The 22,294-nt window shown below is 38.7% G+C and overlaps 1 protein-coding gene across 3 annotated transcripts in view; it reads right to left on the minus strand.

Annotated features, from left to right (window-relative positions):
• Brip1 (BRCA1 interacting protein C-terminal helicase 1) overlaps positions 1-22,294 on the minus strand; it is a 128,615-nt gene that overhangs the window by 62,548 nt on the left and 43,773 nt on the right. For all 3 annotated transcript variants that reach the window (XM_027426376.2, XM_027426373.2, XM_027426374.2), the window contains 7 exons: positions 21,660-21,881; positions 18,465-18,664; positions 14,615-14,747; positions 13,221-13,366; positions 9,981-10,146; positions 9,729-9,869; positions 7,696-7,857 (listed from right to left, as the gene is read on the minus strand). In XM_027426376.2, the coding sequence (XP_027282177.1) occupies positions 7,696-7,857; positions 9,729-9,869; positions 9,981-10,146; positions 13,221-13,366; positions 14,615-14,747; positions 18,465-18,664; positions 21,660-21,881 (1,170 nt within the window). The remainder of the gene's footprint in view (positions 1-7,695; positions 7,858-9,728; positions 9,870-9,980; positions 10,147-13,220; positions 13,367-14,614; positions 14,748-18,464; positions 18,665-21,659; positions 21,882-22,294) is intronic.

A 22,294-nucleotide genomic window follows, 5' to 3' on the forward strand; every position in this document is an offset into this window, starting at 1 on the left:
TACTTAAGTAAACTTAAAAGGCAGTGTAAGTTAGTGTCTGTAACTCTTCTCCTGGTTTCTATAACAATAAAGTAAAGGGAACAGAACGCAGCTAGTAGAATCAAAGCTTTTACATATTACTGACAATAAATTAGTATTAATCTAAGTAGTATTAAAATATAAAGTGTTAACTGAAATTTCCAAAACTGCTACTAAGTGGGCAAAAGACAGACAGAAACACACACACACACACACACACACACACACGCATATAATCCAAGGGTTTGAACATGAGAACATGCCTGTTACTCCAGCATGTAGGAAGCTGAGGCAGAGGACGGCCCCAAGGCCAGACTGAAGGGACCAGCTCCCCATTTCGGCAGCCATAATAGCCTAACACATGCTTGCCTGACCTTGCCTTGGTCACTAGGAGGTCAGACGCCTGCCTCGTGGCAAGGGACCAATCAGAAGTTAGGTGGTGGTGCTATGCTTTACAGCTCTGGGTGTGCTTTACAGACAAGTGCACAGCAATGATGTACAGAGCATAGCAATCACCCTGGGAGGGCCTATGGGCCATAACAACCAGTTGACCAATCAACACGGGGCAAGTCATCCAAGCCTGGAGGCACACCAATCCTGAGCCTGTGAGTACCCCTAGACACTCCCCTTATGCTGCCCTGTAAGATCTTTGTCCTGTGTGGTTTCTCAGGACCTTTTCCCAGCCATCCGCCATGGTGGGTAGATGAAATGCCCAAGCTAACATGGGGTTAGCTCATTAAACAACTGCAATAAAACCTTCTGCTGTTTGCATCAAGCTTTCGACTCCGCCTGGAGATTTGGGTCGTCGAGGTCCTGGGCCGAAATCCTGGGGGCCTGAGCCTCCGGGGGTCTTTCAAGACCAGTACATAGACAGTTCCAACTAGCCAGAACTACAGGGAGAGTAAGTCTTAAATAAAAGAAGAAACAGGCCAAGGGAATCAAAATTGCACATTAGAAAAGTTTACTTGGCACATTAGAAAATACCCAGTTAGCACAGAAGGGAAAAGAAACATCAGACACAAAGAAAACAAACAGCAAACGGTGTTCATAATCAACGCTCCATTAGTAATCGAATTGCACAGAAATTGAATATTGCTCCTGTAAAATCACAGGTTAGGAGAATTGGATCAAAAAAATCCAACTATATATTATTTACAAAAGGAACACTTAACATTCAAAATACAAATATACTGAACTAAGCAAGTGCTCTACTACTGTGCTAAAGGCCAACCCTTAACAAGGTGAAAGTACAAAGTATTGTCCAGCCACTAAAAAACACATTGACATTCTACCATTAAGAACTCTGCAAACATGCTAAGCCAAGAATCCAAACACAAAAAAGCCACTTGCTATATAATTTCATTTATATGGAAATGCCAAAAAAGGCAGTTCTGCAAAAACAGAAAAAAGGAGAGTTTATAGGGGACAGGAGGTGGAACTAGAGAGTGACTGCTAACGATTATAAGGAAATCCCTTTTGTAGTGAGAAAAAAATATTTTGTAATTAGATAGTGGAGATGACTCACAATTTTGTGAATGTAAGAATAACTACTGAGTTCTACACTTTCTTTTTCAGATTTATTTTTTATGTATGAGTATTTTCCCTGTGTATACATCTATGAATTATGAGAGGGTCTGATGTTCATAGAGGTCAGAAGAAAGCATCAGATCTTCTGGAACTAGAGTTACAAACGTTGTGAGCTACCATGTGGGTGCTTGCAAGCTGAACACAGTCCTCTCCAAGAGCAATAGGTGCTGTTAATCACTGAGACATATCTCCAGCCTCAAAGGTTTGCTTTTTTGTTTATTTCTATGGTTACATGTTCATGCCTGCATGAGTTTATGTGCACCACATTCACGAAAGTACCTGCAGAGGCCAAAGAGCATCATATTCTCATGATATTGGTGCTGGGAATGGAGGACAGGTCTTTTAAAATAGCAGTAAGCATTCTTAACCACTAAGCTACCTCTCCAGCCCAGAGTTCTATACTTCAAAGGAGTGAATTATATGGTTGAGACTTATACAAAAGAACCTTTTTTTTTTTTTCCTTCCCAAGACAGGGTTTCTCTTTGTAGCCCTGGCTGTCCTGGAACTCACTCTGTAGACCAGGCCGGACCTGGTGGCTTCTGTGGTTTGGGACTGAGACATGCTGGGCCACGACACTTTTTTCAACTGTGATCAAAATAGCTGAGAGGACAGCTAAACTGCTAAAAAGGAGAATTACTCTGGCTTATAATTTATAGTTTTGGAGGGTTTAATCCATGCCTGTTTGGCCTCACGCACTTGGGCAGAACATCATGGCAACAGGAATGTGTGGCATGAGGGCTGAAAGGAAACAAGAGACAGGGAGAGAGGCCTACTAGGCCCCACCTCCTAATGTTTCAAAAACCTACAATTGCATCTCCAACTAGAGACCAAGTGTCCAAAACATGTGCCTTTAGGGGAATTTCACTTTAAGATCATAACATTCCACCCCTACTCCTAAAAGACTCAAGACCATGTCATAAGGCAAAATGCAATTAGTTCATCCCTAAGGAACTGCAGTCTTAACAGTTTCAACATTGTTCAAAAATTCAAATTCAAAGTTTCCCAAGAGTCAGGCAGTCTTAGCTATAAGTGCCTACACAAATCGTAAAAACCAAGTACATACTATCAACATACACAATACTGAGTTAAAATTCATACTACAAATGGAAGGAATTTGGGCCTAGAGAGGAAGGATGTGACTTATATAGGACAGAAACATTAAATTCAGTAGTTCCATGTCCTATACCTGGGGCACAAAGTGTCATGATGTCAGCTCTAAAGGCTTTGGGCAATTCCAACCTAATGGCCTAGCTGTCTGCAGCCTACATGACCTCACTTTTAGCCTCTCATGTGAATGGCTATCTTTGGCAAGCGTTTCTGTTCTTTGAGTCTTCTCCTAACATCTTGGAGCTTCCACTGCTTAGATTTCACATTCTTATCTGCACACATCTCCTCCTCAGAGACTGCCTAACGGATGCAACTCTACTCACATGTCGTACTTTCCAGGGCTTATTTCGAAAGACAGGTAGGTAGAAGAGGCCAGATGTGGTGATTGATGCCTGTAATCCTAGTATTTAGAAGGCAAAGGCAAGAGAATCACAAGCTCAAGGCCAACTTGGTCAAGAACCTGACTCAAAGGATATAGTGGGGCTTCAGTGAACAACTACTTACCTAGCACAAAGTCTCTGGGTTCAATTAGCAGCACCACAAGAAAACAAAAACAAAAACAAACAAACAAACAAACAAAAAAAAAACCAAGCATGGAAGAATTCATGACACTGTACTCTTGCATTTTGTATGCCTACAAAATGAGTATCAAATCAGCAAATGAAGCCATGGTCTGCCGGCAGCTGCAGCAGTAGCGCTCCCTTGGACTGTGACAGCAGTGGCCTGAGAGGCTGTGTGGTTGAGCAGACAAGATACTTTCTCTGGCAGCCCTTTCTTGAGTAGTGCTGTCTTCTCAAGATAGAGTTTTACAGATGAGTTGAAATTTCTACTTCCTGGAACCTAGCTAATTTTAGCCTGGTTAACGTGGGAATCGAGAGTCCTTCTTTCCATGAATTTAAATGTGCTCGTTTTCTGACCGAACTGAGCATTTTTCAACTTTCTACTACACTTTCTGCTCCCAATTCTCACTGTAAACCTCTCATTGTAAAGCTTCCAAGAGTAAAAATGCCAGAGCCTGAAAGCAATTCTGTCTTGAAATTTCTTCTACCAAATTAATTTCTCCATTACTGTCACAGTCAGACAAAAGTCTCAGCTCTAGTCCAATTCCCACCACAGCCCTTCCCACCTCTATTTCTAGTAGGCATTCTGGTCTTCTGAGCCCCCACTGGAACTGTTCACTGAGCTGCTTCCAAATGTCTCCTACAAAAAAACTTCAGAGGATGAAGACCCACATGATCAGAGTCAGACAAAGCAATTCCCTGGTTCTCTGATACCACTTTTCTATGTTAGCTATTTTTTATGAAGCTATGGCTAAAATACTTGAGAGAATTTAAAACGAGGAAGATTTCTTTTAGCTCCTGGTTTCACAGGTTGCCTGGCTTTATGTGCTTGGGCAGAACCTCCAGGCAGCAGGAGGGGGCCTTTCAAGGCAGAATGAGAAAAGCAAAGAGAAAGAAGCCCAAGGCAAGACAGTTCCCAATGATAAGCCCCGGAGAGACCATCTTTCTCCAGCTAAGCTCCACCTCCCAAAGCTCCCAAAACCTCTACAAACAGTCCCACTGATTGGGAAATGAGTGCTTAACACAGAGCCTGTGAGGCTCTATTTAAACTCTAACAGGAGATTGATGATATTAAAGGAAATTTATAGGAAAAAGTAGTCAGTAGACTTGACAAAAACAGTAATTGAAAAGAGTAGTTAAGAGAATAGGAACTAGCTGAGCAGTGGTGGCGCACGCCTTTAATCCCAGCACTTGGGCGGCAGAGGCAGGTGGATCTCTGTGAGTTTGAGACCAGCCTGGTCTACAAGAGCTAGTTCCAGGACAGCCTCCAAAGCCACAGAGAAACCCTGTTTCCGAGAGAAAAAAAAAAAAAAAAGAGTATAAGAACTAGCTTAGGCTTAGGAATTAATGAAGCATATTATTTTCTTCTGACAGAATACAGATTCCTCAGAAGGAACGCCTCTGTTTAAAACACAAGCAACTGCTATGAATATGTCACCATAATCTCAAAGCTTCTTGAATTTTCGTTTTATATGCTTATGGATGAATTAATCTTTAGCATGCCATTTAGTCTCCTACACAGAAAACAAAGCAAAACCACATACTGTGGGCTTTTTTAGACCAACTGTATAACTATATTACAAGGAAAATATACTTAAAAGTAAAACTTACAAGTGCAATGGAATTTTAATCAATATTTATAAGCTTAGCTTTTATTTTGATTTATTTGGGAAATGTATTTGTGATGCACATCAACTTGCCTAGGCCACAGGAAGCCCAGGCATCTCTGCATGCTAATTTCCCAGAAATTAGCATTTAAATTATTAACCCTGGTAATGCAGAAAGCCTTCTTAAAATGTGGAAGCAAAGCTTTTAAGTACAGCACAGGGCCATCATTTTCCTCTCTGCCCCTCCTCAGCCTGGTCTACTTCTCTGGAAAACCCTAATAGTTAAAAGTGTCAGTATTCAGTACAGATTATAATATTAAAAAGTTATTTTTTGTTAGATTAATACTGAAACACTACCCGCTTGTTTTAATGGATGTATTAGTTTGTACACGTTTTAAAAAGAAAGTTAAGGTTTATCTTATTTTTGATTATGTTTATGAGTGGATACGTGCATGAGTGCAGGTGCCCGTGGTCAGAAAAGGATGATTTCAGGAAAAGAACTGCTTTCAGGATCCCCTCGAGCTGGAATCACAGGTGGCTGTAAGAGGCCAGATATGAGGCTAGGAACCAAACTCCTGTCCTCTGCAAAGCAGTACATGCTCTTTAAACCCTCCGCTGACTCTCCAGTCCAGTACTTTTGGAACAGGAAAAGTAATTAAGGTATTGTTAGATTGTTGGCTTAACTATTTCATTTTAGTAAAGTATATAGAGGTGCCATGTAATAAAAAAAATACACCATGTTCCTAGGTAAGAAGATCTTAAATCCCTTCCAGATAAACACACTGTAATGAAGTTTACAATGCAAATTTTTGTCATATTTGGCCTGACATTTTGCTATTTGAAAAAAAATGACTTCCTTAAGACACAATTTACATACTAGAAAATGCATTCCTGTTAAGCTTAATGAGTTTTGACAAAATGCACCTAAGAAATTCCCACCATAAGTATAATACATAACATTTAGAACTCTCAACCCCAGTTGTTTTCACCAGCTCCAGGCTGTACTATTTCAGTAAGTTTCTACAGTGAAGCCTGAATTCCCACTACCTCTTTACAATGAGTTCTACAGGGAGGCTCCTACTCAATTTAACTAATACTCATAAAAAGAGGAAATTTGAACATTTAGAAATACCAGGGACACTAAAGCACAAAATAAGTTCTGTCTAAGAACTCAGCAAAAAGGTCGCCGCCACAAGTCTAGGATAGACATTTCTGAAGAAAGTATAATGCCCAATATCTGATCTTGGGTTTCAAGCCTCCCAAGTGGAAAGACAATGAATCTCTTCTGTGTGAGTCAATCCCACCTGGGTACCTTGTTGTTCTAAAGATGGAGAAGAGTATGTTACTCTGTGTAGTCAGTTTCCTAGTAGAAAACGGTTCTGCAAATTTTGGGTTACATCTGTGGTGATAACTTGCTTATACAAAGAAAGCCTGTCTGAAGGTCAGAGAATAGAGCTTGCCACTACCTAACCACAGAGGTCTGGAGGTCTGTACAGACAGACTGGAAGGAGATGGCTGTGCGGAGAGAACATAAAAGCAGGCAGAAACAGGAACCCACTCTCTTGTCTGCTGAGGCTCTAAGGAAGTAAGGTGTGGCTGTGGCTTGCTTCTTCTTCTCTCTGAGGGCTCAACATTTTTCTCTATATCTGACTCTGGGTTTTTATTTCTTAGACCAATTAAGAACTCGATTTACAACATCCATGATGCCAACTATAGAGAAGAAGGATAAAAACTGGTGTCCTCTTCTGGCCTCCTTGATCACCAGGGACACACATGATACACAGATACACATGCAAATAAAGCATTCATTGACATAAAATAAATCTAAAAATGTTACTAAAATATACATAAGACAAAACAAAAAGGAAACCACTGCATGTCAGTACAAAAAAAAATTAAAGAAAGAACTACCAATGATGTAGCAAATAATAAGGGGAAAGACAGAACAAAGAAAACAGGGAAATGGCTGAAGTAATTGGGACTCTTGGCACACACCTTTATTCCCAGCCTAGACAGGCAGAAGAAGTCTGAACTCTGGAAGTATGAGGCCAGCCTGGTCTACAGAGTTCAGGATAGCCAGGGCTACAACAGTGAGAACCTTTCTCAAAAAAAAAAAAAAAAAAAAGAAAGAAAGAAAAGAAAAGAAAAAAAGAAAAAAGAAAAAAGCAGAGTTCCTTGCTTAATTACTATTGCTTAATGCTTTATGTATAAACATAGTAAACTTTTCAATCAAAATACATTGACAGATCTGGTTTAAACCACCACGGTCCAAAAATATGGTGATGACAAAAGAGCCACGTTAAAACAAAAGACATAGAGACTGAAAGCCTTGGGATGCAGCTCAATGCAATGATACATGCCTAGCATCACCAAGCTCTGGGACTGACCCCAGAGCAATGAAGAGGCAGGAGAGGGAGGAGAAAGCACTACAACAATTACTACCAGATGCAGATGCAGGAAGCAAAGCCACAAGCAGCAAAGGATGCTTAGATTCATTTTAATAAAGTTAAAAAAGAAGACCCTGTCTCCTTCACTATGAAAATAACAAGCTGCCTGTAAGAATAAAAACCACAGATAAACAGTCCTCTTATAGAAATAACATTTTTATAGCAAAACAAAATGGGTCTTATCTTTGTTAAGCCATGTAAGACTTTTAAGTGAAGCAGTAGTAAAATAATCAGGCAACCATCATCATAGATAAGATAACATGATACTGACAGAATCATAATTACCTTGTTTCTCACTCTATGAAGTTTATCATGGTAATCCTATATCTTTTTTAGAGAAAAAAAAAAAAACAGTAAAAACCTCCTTACCTTGTAAGATGGCAAAAAGCACAAAATTCCTTGGCTCACAGTCTGGCACACAGATAACAAAAGCATTCCCACTTCATCCTGGAACTCAAATGTTTCAGTATGCTGGAAGGTAGCACAGAGATTCCGACCCTGGGGTCCTGAGCCAACAGTACCAACCCAAACCTAGAAATGAATATCTTAGTATTAGAGTTATGCCTAAATAAAGCAGGAAAATTAGTATTTAGTTGGGAGTGATTTACAGAAAAAAGATGACCAAACAAACTTAGCAGAAATTTATTTTGAAACTGAAAATCTTCAATACCTTTGATTAAGTGAATAGAATTAGGTTGGCACCTATCCAAATTATTGTAACTCTTGGATAATACTGTAATCCTTACAGTAACTACAAACATCTAGCCATCAGTAACTCAAGCTCCAGAGGATCCCATGCTCTCTTTTGTCCTTTATAGGAACATGGTATTTACACATCCAGGCAAAACACTCAAGCGCATAAAATTAAAAAAAGAAAGAAAGAAAAAAAAATCCAGTATGGATGGAACTAGAAAAAACCATCCTGAGTGAGGTAACCCAGACTCAGAAAGACAAACATGGCATGTATTCACTCATAAGTGGATGTCAGATGTAAAGCAAAGGATAACCAGACTATAATCCACAGTTCTAGAGAAGCTAGGTAACAAGGAGAACCCTAAGAGGGACACATGGATAACCATGAGGAGGGAAATTAGATGAGATCTATGGGGCAAATGGGTGGTGTGGGAAGGATTTAGGGGGATGAGATGGTGGGGAGGAGAACAGCAGGGAACAAGATGGCCAAGGCAGGCAGGGATGCAGTGGAAGAGCAATGAAAGAGATATCTTAATAGAGAGAGCCACTATGGGCTTAGGGAGAAACCTGATGCTAGGGTAACTCCCAAGAACCCACAAGGAGGATCCCAGCTAAGACTCCAAGCAATAGTAGAGAGGATGCCTGAACTGGCCTACCCCTGTAATCAGATTGATGAATACCCCAATTATTATTATAGAGCCCTCATCCAGTAATTGATGGAACCAGATGCAGAGATCCACAACCAAGAACCAGGCTGAGCTCCGGGAATCCACTTGGAGAGAGGGAGGAGAGAACATATGATCAACTGAGCTCAAAATCATGATGGAGAAATCTAGAGACCGCTGAACCAAGCTCGTGTAAACTTATGAACTCTAGACCTACAACTGTGGAGACTCCTGGGGACCCAACTAGGCCCTCCATATGTGGGAGACAGTTGTGAAGCTTGGACTAGCTGAGGGGCCCCTGGCAGTATAAGTCAAAAAGTCTGAAACAGAACATAGGGGCTACACCCTTCTACCATGCATTAAGGTTGAGGATGGCATCCCACCATAGGGAATGGGCTCCAACAAGCTAGCTCATGTATCAGGTTTGTATCATGATTCTACTGCCAGGGGCCCCTCTGATAGTCTAAGCTTCACAACTGTCTCTCATATATGGAGGGCCTAGTTTGGTCCCCTGGAGTCTCCACTATATAGCAAGTTTAATGTTAACCTGGACCATAAAAGACATTGTCTAAACAAAACAAAAAGGTGATGGAGAGATAGATGGTTCATTGATTAAGAATGTGCACTGTTCTTACAGAAGACGATGGTTCTCATAAGCCACATCACCTGGCTCACAAATGCTTGCACCTCCAGTTCTAGGGATGCCTCTTCTGGCCCAAGCAGGCATCTGCATGAACCCAGCACACATAAACTCATGAAGGTACAACAAACACCAATTTTAAATATGAATAAACAAAATAAGAATATATTACAGTCTAATGGAAAAAAGGAAATAATTACAAATAGGAACTATAGTAGAAAAGTGAATATTTTCTTGTTTTTAGATTTCATAGCGAAACTAAAACTTACTCAAACGAGGAACTTTTAGTAGTCATTGAGTCCAAAGCAGCAAAGCTGCCAGGACAGCATCAGTGTTTCCTTCCACCGAATTATACTCAGGTGAAAAACCTGAGAGCGTCAACAAAATCAAGCAAAGCAGCTCACCTGTGAGTTACTGACAACATGGTTAGCCTCTAGTTGGATGTTAAATGTAACCCCAAGCTCAGATGAAAAGGATTTCAGAGGTGACAGTGTTCCTGATGTTAGAACAATGGTTCGTACTTTGTCATTAATATCTGAAAAGGCCTACACAGAAACATGGAACAAATGAGATCATCTTTTTAAAAAGCCAAATACAGTCACTAAATTGTTGGTTCTGGTCAAGATAAGTTTGCACTTAGGACAGAGTGAACTTACCACAGCTGGATTTAAGCACCAAAAGTTCAGCACATTAACTCCAATTTTCTGTCGTGAATGTTTCTTATTTTTTGGTACAGCCAAGACCCCACTTTTATCAAAAATAGCAATCTGATTTGTCCAGGAGTAAGTTTGTTGAATGGCAATTTTATAGTCATCTGCGAATCTAAATGCAAAGACAATGATAATTGAATGACAAAACATTATAAAACAATGATCAAGCTATATAATATCAAACCTGATAATTGTAAAATTCAGCCTGCCACGCCTTCCCACACAAAGAAAATAAAGTCCTCATCACTAAAGTCAGTAATTCTGATGTAAATTATGAAATCACAGAATTCAATAAATTCTTACAAGAAATATTAAAATTATCCAATTGGCTAACCTCATTAGCCACTTTCAGATTTCACTTTAAACATGACATAACCCATGGCAGAACCAGAACTCACATCATGCCTTCTAAATTCCAACTCCAGATCTTTGAACCTTATATTACTTAGATTGTTAGTTATTAAGAAAAGAACCTAAATTATCATTAAAGAAAGTCAAGGACAAATTATGCTTTTATACTGTGTGAGAAAATAAGTAATTTTAAGAAAGTTTTAAAAGTGTTAGCAATTAAAATTATAAAACTTAAAAAACTTTTTCATTTGATTTGTGCATGTGTGGGGACATGCCCTTTCCAGGGTGTGCACATGCGTGGACACTCATATAGAGGTCAGAGGACACCTTGCAAGAGCCAGTCAGTTCTATGGTGGTTTCAGAGATCAAAGTTGGTGCTGATGGCAAGCACCTTTACCTGCTAATCCATCTCACTGATCTGAATTATAAAATTTTCATCTGGGTCTTCCCCTGAGTTCCTTTTCCTGAGGTTACTGAATCAGGGTACACATGATCCCACCAATCTGTGTCACTAAGAATCTATAAAATGCTTAGGCTCACTCAGGATAAAATGTGGCATTCTCAACTCTGCTCTCATGACATTTCACTCCTAATTTCATCTTTGGAGAGATCAGATCTCTAAATTCAAGTCAAGACTCAGTAATTGTGAAGAGAATTTTATGAAAATGCTGAAATCCCAAAACTATAAAACTCTATGGTACATTTTAAAAAGAGAGATAAGTAAATCAGACTTCATAACTAAAAAAATTCTACTGAATTGGGTGGTTCACATATATAATCCCAGCGTTCAGGAGGCTAAGGCAGGGTAATCAAAAGTATTAGGAAAGGCTTGGCTACACAGTGAGACCAAAAAAAACCCTCCAAAACCAAACCAGAACAAAATAAAAATGATCTTACATTAAAAAAATGACACAGTCAAGGTGTGAAAAGACAACTCCCAACACAGTAAAAATGACCTGTAAAGCATTTTCTATCTGACAGAGAATTAGTATCCCAATGGCATGAATAAGTACAAATCAACAAGTAAAAGAAACATGTCAACTAAAAATGGACACTAGACTTTAGATAGAGTATTTCTACAAAGAAGACATACAATTGGCCAACAGGTACATAGAGTCATAGGAGCATTAGTCATCAGAAAATACACATCAAAACCATGAGGAAGAATCACTTAATACCCATTAGGAGGACTATTAATTTAAAAAAAAATGCCCAGAGCAGAAAGAATTCATGAGCAAGGACATGGAAAAGTCAGAGCCTCAGAACTTGCTAAACAGCAGGTCCAATGCTGTGCAAAACACCAAGTTAAAGAGGACTGTCACAGGATCTTTAGTTCCACTGCCAGGTAAAACCCATCCATCCAGAGGAATGAAATGAAAGCAGACTCAAACAGCCACCTGTACACAAATATTCATAGCAGCAAAATAAATAGTAGGCAAAGGGCAGAAACACCCAAACACCTAACAATATAAAAAGATTAATTAAAAAATGTGGCATACTTGTGCAGTAGAATATTATTCAGCCATAAAAAGGAATGCAGTTTGATGTATGCACTACACAGATGAGTTTTGAAAGAATGATACTGAATGAATTAAGTCAGACCCAAAGAGGCAAACATTGTATGCCTGCTTGTGTCTGAAGTAACAAGAAAGAACAAAAGGAAAGAGAAATGACTAGGGATAGTAACAAGGGGAGGAACTGCTTTATATATGTAAAATCCTTGTCTGGAACAACAAAAGTTTCTGGAAATGAATAGTGGTGATGACTGCACCTTGCAGGAGTGCTTATGGCACTGGTTAAGATAGTAGTTTCATGAATTTTTGACATGATAATATAATTTTAAAACACTCAAACATCCCAGAAGCTAGAACTATAACTATAAGCCGGGCACAGTGACACAGGCCTGTAATCCCAGCATTGGGGAAGTGAAGGCAGGAGGATCAAGAGTTCAAGGTTGACCCAGGTGGTGGTATCGCACTTTAACCCCAGCACTTGGGAGGCAGAGGCACGCAGGATCTCTGTGAATTCAAGGCTAGACTGATCTACAAAGCAAGTTCCAGGACAGTTAGAGCTGTTACACAGGAACACTGTCTTGAAAACAAAACAACAAAGAAAGGAGTTCAAGGCCATCCTCTTCAGCTTGGTAAGTTTGAGGCCAGCCTGGGATACATGAAATGCTGCCTCAAATAAAAAACAAAGCGTACAAAGAAAAGGGCTCTCAAATACTGGTAGACACAGACCCAAATTATCCTTAAAAGAAAATGAAGATTTTTAAACGTAGCACTGGAGGACCAAAATTCAAATAGTTAATTAAGTGCACTGATTTACTGATTTCAATATTTATTTTCATTAATGAGAAAAAGACATTTTAATGGATCTGAGTCTGTGTCAATAAGAACAATCTATACATCTATATAGCTGTAACATTTAAGATTCTCTTACTAACGGGCGGTGGAGGTGTACACCTTTAATCCCAGCACTCAGGAGAGGCAGACACCAGCCTGGTCTACAAGAACTAATTCCAGGACAGCCTCCAAAGCCACAGAGAAACCCTGCATTGAGCCCCCTCACCCTCAAAAAAAGACTCTCTTACTAAGGTAAAAATAGCACTCATTAGGCTGATCTTTTAAATTTTCATTTATTACTGTGTTTGGAGGACAGAAGACAGCCTTGTAGAGTTGGTTCTCTTCTTTTACCTTTATGTGGCTCTGGGATGGAACTCTTGGTTGCTAAACTAAAAAAAGCACCTTTACTGGTTGAGCCATTTTGCTGACCAGTAGGCTAAAATGAAAACAAAACATCAAAAAAGCCAACAAAACAGGTATCCTCACTTACCTGCTATTTTCTCTAAAGAGATAGTCTAACACCATAAAGAGTCCTTTGAGCATTATTTGAGTTGAAGCACTAATGATAGGTATTTGTATTGCTTCCTCTTTGCCATAGGCTTTTTCTTCTTTTTGAAGAACAGCTGAAAAATGTCTCTGTAAGAAATTACCATATTATTCATAAAGGGGGTGGAGAGGGCAACAAAAGGAAAATCCTTTGCAAAGTATAAATACAAAATGAAGCTGGTATACATGACTGCGGAAACGCAAATCATTTTGCATTTCTATTTTGCCTCATATGAAACTCAGGCCTCATACATTCATTCTGTAACTGACCTACAACCCAAGCCCAGCAATGGAGTTTGGATCTCCATGTCCTCTGAGTCAAAGACACTTTAATAATAGGATGCTTCAATAAAGACATTTAGGAGGATAACTTCTTCAGGCAACTGGTGTGCTATTTAGTACCTTTCAGAAGCAATGAACTTAAAACATCCAATTGACTTTTAATAGAGTTTGTATTTGCCTAAATGCCTAAATTATATATAGGAAACAACTCTTTTTTTTGTTTTTGTTTTAGTAATGAGACTACCATATGACAAAGTTTATTAGTATCCATTTTTGTTGCTGTTGTTTTAGTGGATGAATCCAGGTACTCAAGAATACTAGGAAGGGCCAGGCATGGTGGTGCTACATGCCTTTAATCCCAGCACGAGGGAGGCAGAAACATGTGAATCTCTTTGAGTTTGAAGCCAGCTTGGTCTACAAATCAAGTTCCAGGATAGATTGGGCTGTTACACAGAGATATCCTGTCTAGAAAAACCAAACCAACAACAAAACTAGGCAGGTGCTCTATTGAGACATACCTCAGGCCTGGCAAGTAAAATTTTCTTTATATTTACTCTTAAAAAATAAAGTCCCTTCGTTTAGATAATTAAATAGGAACAACAACAAAGAACAAAATATTCTTATCCCTCCTGCTAAAGGGTCTTGAGAGTCTTGAGACTAAGAAAAAAGTATGGAACCTCTATCCAGAAGAATGTGTAAAAGCGATACTCACAATGAGGTTCCTAAAGGTCTAACCACCTCTCCACAAAATTCCAATCTGTTTCCAATGAACTTTTTATTTTCTGAAATTCTAATTATTATAACTGACACAAAACATTCACAACCTAAAAATATTGGTTTCTTTTAGCTGTAAATAAAGAATAACACCTTTAAAGTCTTATCTTTTCAAACTAAACAATAATCTATTTGTATTATCACCTAATGGTTATCAGATTTGCATAGAAATTTCTAAAACAGCTTTTAAGCTGTTAAGTTTTTAAATTCCTGGATGTGTTATGGCTTTTATCACTAGGTGACATGTAGTTGACTAAATGAATGCCATGGGGAGGACCATACCTGCAAAACAGGAAAAGTAGCGTTGGTGATGCCCATTCTGTACAAACTTAGGAGCATTTCATTTCCACTCCATATTTTACAAGATGATTCATAGTCCCTTTCTACAAGATGTTCAGAATTCGTTTCTAACCAACTGGAATAAGAAAACAACAAACAATTTTGTCAATCTGTGTCACCATATATGTATTACCTCAAGAGAACTGGAAAATTATCATTGTCATATATGGGTCTGTATACATTCCTTGAAGTTGTTAGGACATAACCATGGATCAACACACCTCCAAGTCATATTTCATACTGTAAAATAAGCACTTACATAAGCATAAGTAATTGTATTAAGAAAGCAACAAGTGTGAAACTTTTTGTGGATTTGCATTACTTTACTTACATCTAACAGCCAGGGATGAAGTGTTCATGTCAAATCACATAGAGATAAATACAAAACAATTATTTATGCTGCGTATTAACAACAAAAGAATAACCTGAAAATATATAAATATATTTATTGATATGTATACTCACTTAATAATTACTTGAATGTCAATTTTATACCAAAGATCCAAGTAGAAGTTATGGCAGTATACAAAGTAAGCAAAATCCTATTCTTATGGAAATTAAAGTCTACTAAGCTCTGTTTCCGCTCTGCTTCCTCTCCCTGCTTTCTCTCTACTCTGTCTCCCACCTATGCTCTCTCTCAGTCTGTCTATGGCGACCGGCCATGGCAGTCAGCCATTATCCCTGTTCCTTTCCTCTTCTTAGTCTCCCTACTCTGCTGGGCCTTATAAACACAAAAACAAATACATAAGGAAGTAAATTTCAGGGCAAAAGATAGAGCTCAGGAGTAGAGTGCTTGCTTAACATCCATGAACTGGGTTCAATTCCCAGTACCACAGGAAGAAGTAGTGATATACACAAAAATAAAGTTCATCACAAGTTGGTGGCTACTTAACTACTTTAATCTGAAGGTCTGTGATACTCGCCCAGAAATGAATTTCTAACAACTGAATGCAGAAAAGTGGCCAATCTCAGAGGGGATTTAAAAAAAATGCTTCAAAACACAAGGAATAGCTGGTGCAAAGTTAGCAAGTTCTGCTCCTTTGAGGGCCTGAAAGAAATCCAGTATGGTCATCACAATGGGCAATAATAAATAATAGTACAAACAACATTACAGGGATAAACTAGAATCAGATTAGTTAGAACAAGGATAAGAAATGTAGGTTATACCCAAAGCTTGAAGTAGAGTTTTAAATAAGAAAGTGAGTATTTAAGTGCTTAAAGGATGATTCCAACTTCCAAGGCAGAATGGATTATAAGAGAGAGAAAGTCAAATTGGAAGCTATCACAATATTCCAGATCACCATAGACACAGAGTGAAAAAAACAGATGGATTTGGGACACGCTGTACAAGCAGCACCTGGAAGACTTAATGACTAGCTGGCTGATGCGGTGAAACAGTGATCAAAGACAGTGTGTAGAAATTTGATTTGAGGAACTGATAGGCTCTATTGGATGTGAAAGACTGGATGTAGAAGGTGAAGAGACAGTAGACAGAGGAAATGGAGGAATCCTATTCTGGATTTAAAGCTGAAATATATTGGCTATCTTAACAGAGATATACACATAACTGACTATGAGAATCATACTCCAGGGAGAGGTTAGGGTTAGAGAGACAGATTTAGGCCTCAGCAGTACTGTAAATAATAGCCAATCCCAAAGCTCTCAAACTGGGTTACAACCCCATATGGAGGTCAAGAAACTGAACATAGAAGTTGTGAAAACTTTGGTAACAAGTAAAGGATGATCAGTGGCCAGGAACTAATCCAAAATCAAACACAAAGAATATAAGGAATGAGATGGGGGAAAGGATAACTTAGTGGCTGAAGTATTGATTTGCACAAGTACGGGGACCTGAGTTTGGGTCCTTAAGCACCATCAAAAAGCAATCATGGCAGAACATATCCATAACCCTGGAGCTAGGGTGGCAGAGATACACAGATCCCAGAGGCTAGCCAAATTGGTAAGCTCTAAATTCAGTGACAGATCATCTCAAAAATGAAAAGTCAAATGCAATAAGTACCATGTATAACATGCCATCATTTGGGAAAAAGTAAGGACCAAGAGCATTTATCTATATTGACTCATATAAATAAAAAATTGCCCTCAATAACCTTGTTTAGGAGAACAAGGACTAAACAAATAAGGGATGGGATAAAAGGTAGCTTTTACTAAATATGTATAGATTATGTTCAAACCATGTGACTGTACATTTAAAATTTTCAATGTATACAATGAAGGAAGAAAATATAACAATGTATGCAATGAGATGTAGTCAGAAAACTTTTAAGATAATATGATTCTACAACAAAGTATGAGAGAGAAATTGTCTAATGTAAATTTTAGTAAAATTTATACTAAATCTGTTTTTAAAGATTTTATTTATTATGTATACAATGTTCTGCCTGCATGTATGCTTGCAGGCCGGAAGAGGGCACAAGATTTCATTATAGATGGTTGTGAGCCACCATGTGGTTGCTGGGATTTGAACTCAGGACCTCTGAAGAGCAGTCAGTGCTCTTAACCTCTGAGCCATCTCTCCAGCCCCTAAATCTATTTTTTTAAGTACTGAAATCTCCCCATTAATTGAAACCCACCAAACTAGAATCATATTTGAATTGGAGGATGATGTGATAAATAAAGCCACGAGGCACTGGAGAGTTGACATAGCAGTTAAGAGCCCTTGCTGCTTACGCTGGATAATTTAATGTCAACATGACACAAGCTAGAGTCATTTAAGGGGAGGGACCCTCAATTGAGAAAATGACTCCATAAAATAAGGCTGTAGGAAAGCCTGTAGGACTTTTTCTTAGCAATTGATGGGGGAGTGCCCAGCCCACTGTGGATAATGGTGCCATCCTTGGGCTGGTGATCCTGGATTCTTTAAGAATGTAGGCTGAGCAAGCCGTGAAGAGTAAGCCAGTAAGCAACCCTCTATCCCATGACCTCTGCATCAGTTCCTGCCTCTACCTGTCTGCCCTGTTTGAGTTCCTGTCCTGGCTTCCTTCAATAATGACTATAATGTGGCAGTATAAGCTAAATAAACCTTTTTCTCCCCAACTTGCTTTTTAGTCATAATATTTCATTGCAAAAATCGAAACCCTAACTAGAACCCTATTCTTGCCCAGGTTTAATTCCCAGCACCCACATAGTGGTTCACAACTATCTATAACTCTAATCCCAGGGGATTTAATGCTCTCTTCTTCCCTATGTGGGCACTCATGCGATACACTTACATAATACATGCAACCAAAGCACCCACACACATAAAATAATAAAATGAACCTAAAACAAGACTATGACCCAGAATTTAAAATGTTTAATTTCTGTTAATAATTCTACTGAATCAAAAATGGGTTCTTGAAATTATTAACTTTTAGAAATCAATTACTTTCATTAGTCTTTTGAATAAGACAGAAAATATGACTAACTTAAAAAAAAAAAGTTAAACTGGTAAAGAACAACCCATTTCCCAGATAGTCTGGTTAGTCGAAGTCTACTAAATTAATTTTATACTTATATGTTTGTGTATGTATCTGTGTGAATGTATGCCACATGTGTGCAGGTACTCAAGGAAACCAGAAGAAGGCATTAGATCCCCTGGAGTTGGAATTATAGGTGATTGTGAGCTGTCAGATGTGGGTGCTGGGTACTGAACTCAGGTCCTCTGCAAGAACAGCAAGCACTCTTAACCACTGAGTCATCTCTTTAGTCCCTAACTTTAAAATGACCTGACATAAAACATATCTTTAATACAAAAAGACAATACAAAGCACTGTCAGACAAAAATGCTTACTTAATGAGGTTATAGCACACATCTCGTAGGGGCTCATGGTTTTTCTTCCTTACATTACTGTTGATCAAACTGTCCAACTCATCCCGAGCAAACCTAAGCTGAACTTCTGTTACACTGTAGCTTGCTGATTCCCGAGCACACTCTTCAATGTTATGAGCTTCATCTAAAATGACAACTTGGTCTTTCAGCTTTATATCCATCTGTAAGATAAAATAATTCTCTATTAAAATATTTGACAGGGCTGGAGAGATGGTTCAGTGGTTAAGAGCACTAGCTGGTCTTCCAGAGGTTCTGAGTTCTTTTCTCAGCAACCACATGATGGCTCACAACCATTCATTATGAGATCTGATGCCCTCTTCTGGCATGCAGAGATACATGCAGACAGAATACCATATACATGATAAATAAATTTTAAAAAAAGAAAGAAAAGAAAACATTTGACAAAATGAATTTAACAGCAGCAGACAAAAGATTTCATTGAAAAATTCACAATACAGGCCAATATTGCTTGTGTAATTTACATTGAAGAACTGATACACTCAAGCCTTAAAACAATTTCAGGAGCACTAACATCTACCAGATACCAGTTCTACACCACAGAGCTCACCGTTTTCACTCTAAGAAAACTTGGCAACCAACCTCTCAAGAACATGTGCCTATCAACTGAGCAGGGATGAAAGTACCACTGACAACACAGAGGGTATATGATTATACAGTAAAGAAGCTTTCAGTACAGTGTTAACACTGATTACCAAGTGTGTGTGTGTGTGTGTGTGTGTGTGTGTGTGTGTGTGTGTGTGTGTGTGTGTGTGTGTGTGTATATGTTGCTTGTTATGTAAGCTGCAGCCCTATTCCTGAACAGAAATCCTTTAGAAGGGAAACAAGAATGCAGACTCAATGATTCCCAAAAAACTAACATGAAGTAGTGCCGTACATGTCTGTCTCGTTTTTTTTACCGGACCTATCAACACTGCTCTTCACCAACATGATGATGGTAAGGCCACTAATCTCATGTCTCTCACAGCAAGGGTAAAATAAAGCTCAGAACCAGGCTCATCAGCTAAAGTATTCCCATCCTCTATGGTCAGAAGCTGGATCAGATTTAGGAATGGAAATGCCATCTATGCTGGGCCAAACAGAGCAACTGGAGGGGATGCATGCAAGCTCATATTCTTTCCTCCAGATTAGCTAACTGCTTGTGGTTGTTCTTGGTCCCACAAGAAAAGGACTTCCTAAGAAAAAAGCCATCACAATAAAGAGAAAGTTGACTATTTCTTCTTAAACACTTTTCAAGTTTGGTTTGTTTAACTTGCAATTGAAAATCTCAAGTAACAAAACAAGGACATTTTATTAAAGTAGACTCCAATAAATTATTTTGAGAAAGTAATAACAGACACAGGTCTGGGAGTGGCTGAAAAAGAATTATGGACGAACAAAAGTAGACTAAGGGTAAAAAGCAGGAATTCCGAGGAGGACAGGAGCAAGGCAGAGCATTTCAGCAGGTGAAATCAAAAGCAGAAACACATGAATCCCTGAGCAGTTCTAAGGCATACTCAAGGGCTCTAGTTGGGAGTTTTAGTAAAGGCTGAAAGGGCAGTTCTATGTCAGACTACTGAGCATCTTGAAAATGGAAGTTAAATATGAACTCTATCCCAGAGCAAAGGGAGAAATAAATTTTCAAGTAGAGGAATGATAGAATAAAAGTAACATTATGAAGACTACCATCACTAACACTGTTATATCTGATGCCTAATAAAGAGTTAACCAATAAAAGGTACAGCAGCAGAGTAATAGTATGGTAGTAAATAAAATTTGCTTATCGAGGCTGGAGAGAGAAAGCTCTGTGGCTAAAGGCACTGGCTGCTCATAAAAGACCTGGGTTCAATTTCCAACACTCACATGAGGGCTCAAAGCTGTCTGTAACTTTAGTTTGTGGGGGATCCAATACCCTCTTTTGGCTTCTGTGGTCACCTCACACATATGCTATATAGGCATACATTATGTATCTGGCAAACACTCATATACATAAAATAAAAAAATTAAAAATATAAAAATTTAAATGTCTATTAATTCTGAACTTTAAAAGCTGGAGCTGGAGCTATGACTCAGTTGGCAGAGTACTTGCCTAGCATTCATGAAGCCCTGGGTTTGATTCCTAGCACCACAAAAGCTGGTATGGCAGCATGCACCTGCAATCCTGACACTTGGGCAGTAGAAGCAGAAGGACTAGAAGTTCAAGGTCATCCTCAGCTACCTAACAAGTTCAAGGCTAATCTGGGCTACATGAAATCCTGTCTCAACAAGCCTAGAAAAGAAACAGACAGCTAATATGAAGTCTACAGTGACACCTAAGGAAAGCAGTAACTGATTACCGCAAACTGTTTACTCTTTGTCTTAGGCTATAGCAATGATAACCTCTGTAAGAACAAGGCAAATGAATACAATATAAAGTTGACTACTAAAAAATTCACAAAGCGGGCTGAAGAGATGGCTCAGAGGTTAAGAGCACTGACTGCTCTTCCAGAGGTCCTGAGTTCAATTCCCAGCAACCACATGGGGTGGCTCACAACCACCTTGAATGAGATCTGGTGCCCTCTGTTGGCGTGCAGGGCATATGCAGACAGAGACTGTATACTTAATAAATAAAATCTTAAAAAAAAAAAATTCACAAAGCCCAACTTTCATAGTACTTATCCTCTTAATATAACTTCTTCAAAAACAGTTATTTTTCCCCCAGAGAAATGTTTTTAAATAATTCTCAACTTCATAAATGGAGAGAACAACAGTTATATAATGGTCTTCAATGGGGACAATTTTGTTCCACGGGGGTAATTTGGACATTGGGCAATGTCTAGAGGTATCTCAGACAGTGACAACTGTAAGGATTCTAAACATCACAAAGCAGAGACATCCCATCACAGCCAAGATTCCTCCAGACTAATGTGAAGACTCAAGTCAAGCCTAAGGAACACACTACAGTTCCGTTTCAGTCCATTAGAGCCTTAACTGTTTATTACTTTGGAAATTAGAATAACTGGATTTAAAAGTCACTTCTTAATTCACCTTAGAACATGTTTTCAGTGCACTACATAAATTCAATACAGAGGGGGAAAGGCATAAAACATCTAAAAGCCTTTACATTCATCACTTTTATCCCATAAGTAGGGGAAAGTTCTAATTTTCACATATACTCACACTTTCCCGTATTTGTGCATCCAAGAGGTAGTTGTAGGGACAAAATATTATGTCAGCCTCATCTATCAGTTCCCGAGCTGTGTAGTAGGGACATGCCTTCAGTTTCCTCCCGAGGCTGACAAGCTCTTCTATGTCCCAGGCTTTGGACATTCCCGGAAAGGACTGCAATGTGTGCTGATTATTAATTCTATGGACACCATGATAAAAATAGCAGGATTTACCCTGAAAACAGACAAAACTGAAATGTGAGCCAATTCTGGAATAGAAGGAATAAAGTTAAGATTATCTCAGAACTGTAAAAAGATCGCTAAAGCCAAAAGCTAATACTTTATAGAGAAAACAAATACTTCTGTATTTATAATCACAACCTATCTTCCTGCCAAGACACAGGAATCTCACTATGTTGCCCATATTGACTTTGAACTCTTGGGCTCAAGTGATCCCCCGCTTCACCCTCCCAAGTAGCTGGAATTACAAGTTATATTCAAAACCATTATATTCAAAGAAATTGTAGTAGTTGACTCAGAATGAGAAAGAACTCCCAATACAAAATAAACAAGAAAAACATATTTATATTGTTTGATGTAGCTGTGCCATTAGCCATGAAGCATTTCTAGAAGGATGAACAAAGCAAT

Source organism: Cricetulus griseus, chromosome 7, assembly GCF_003668045.3.
Source record: "Cricetulus griseus strain 17A/GY chromosome 7, alternate assembly CriGri-PICRH-1.0, whole genome shotgun sequence".
NCBI classification, from domain to species: Eukaryota; Metazoa; Chordata; class Mammalia; order Rodentia; family Cricetidae; genus Cricetulus; species Cricetulus griseus.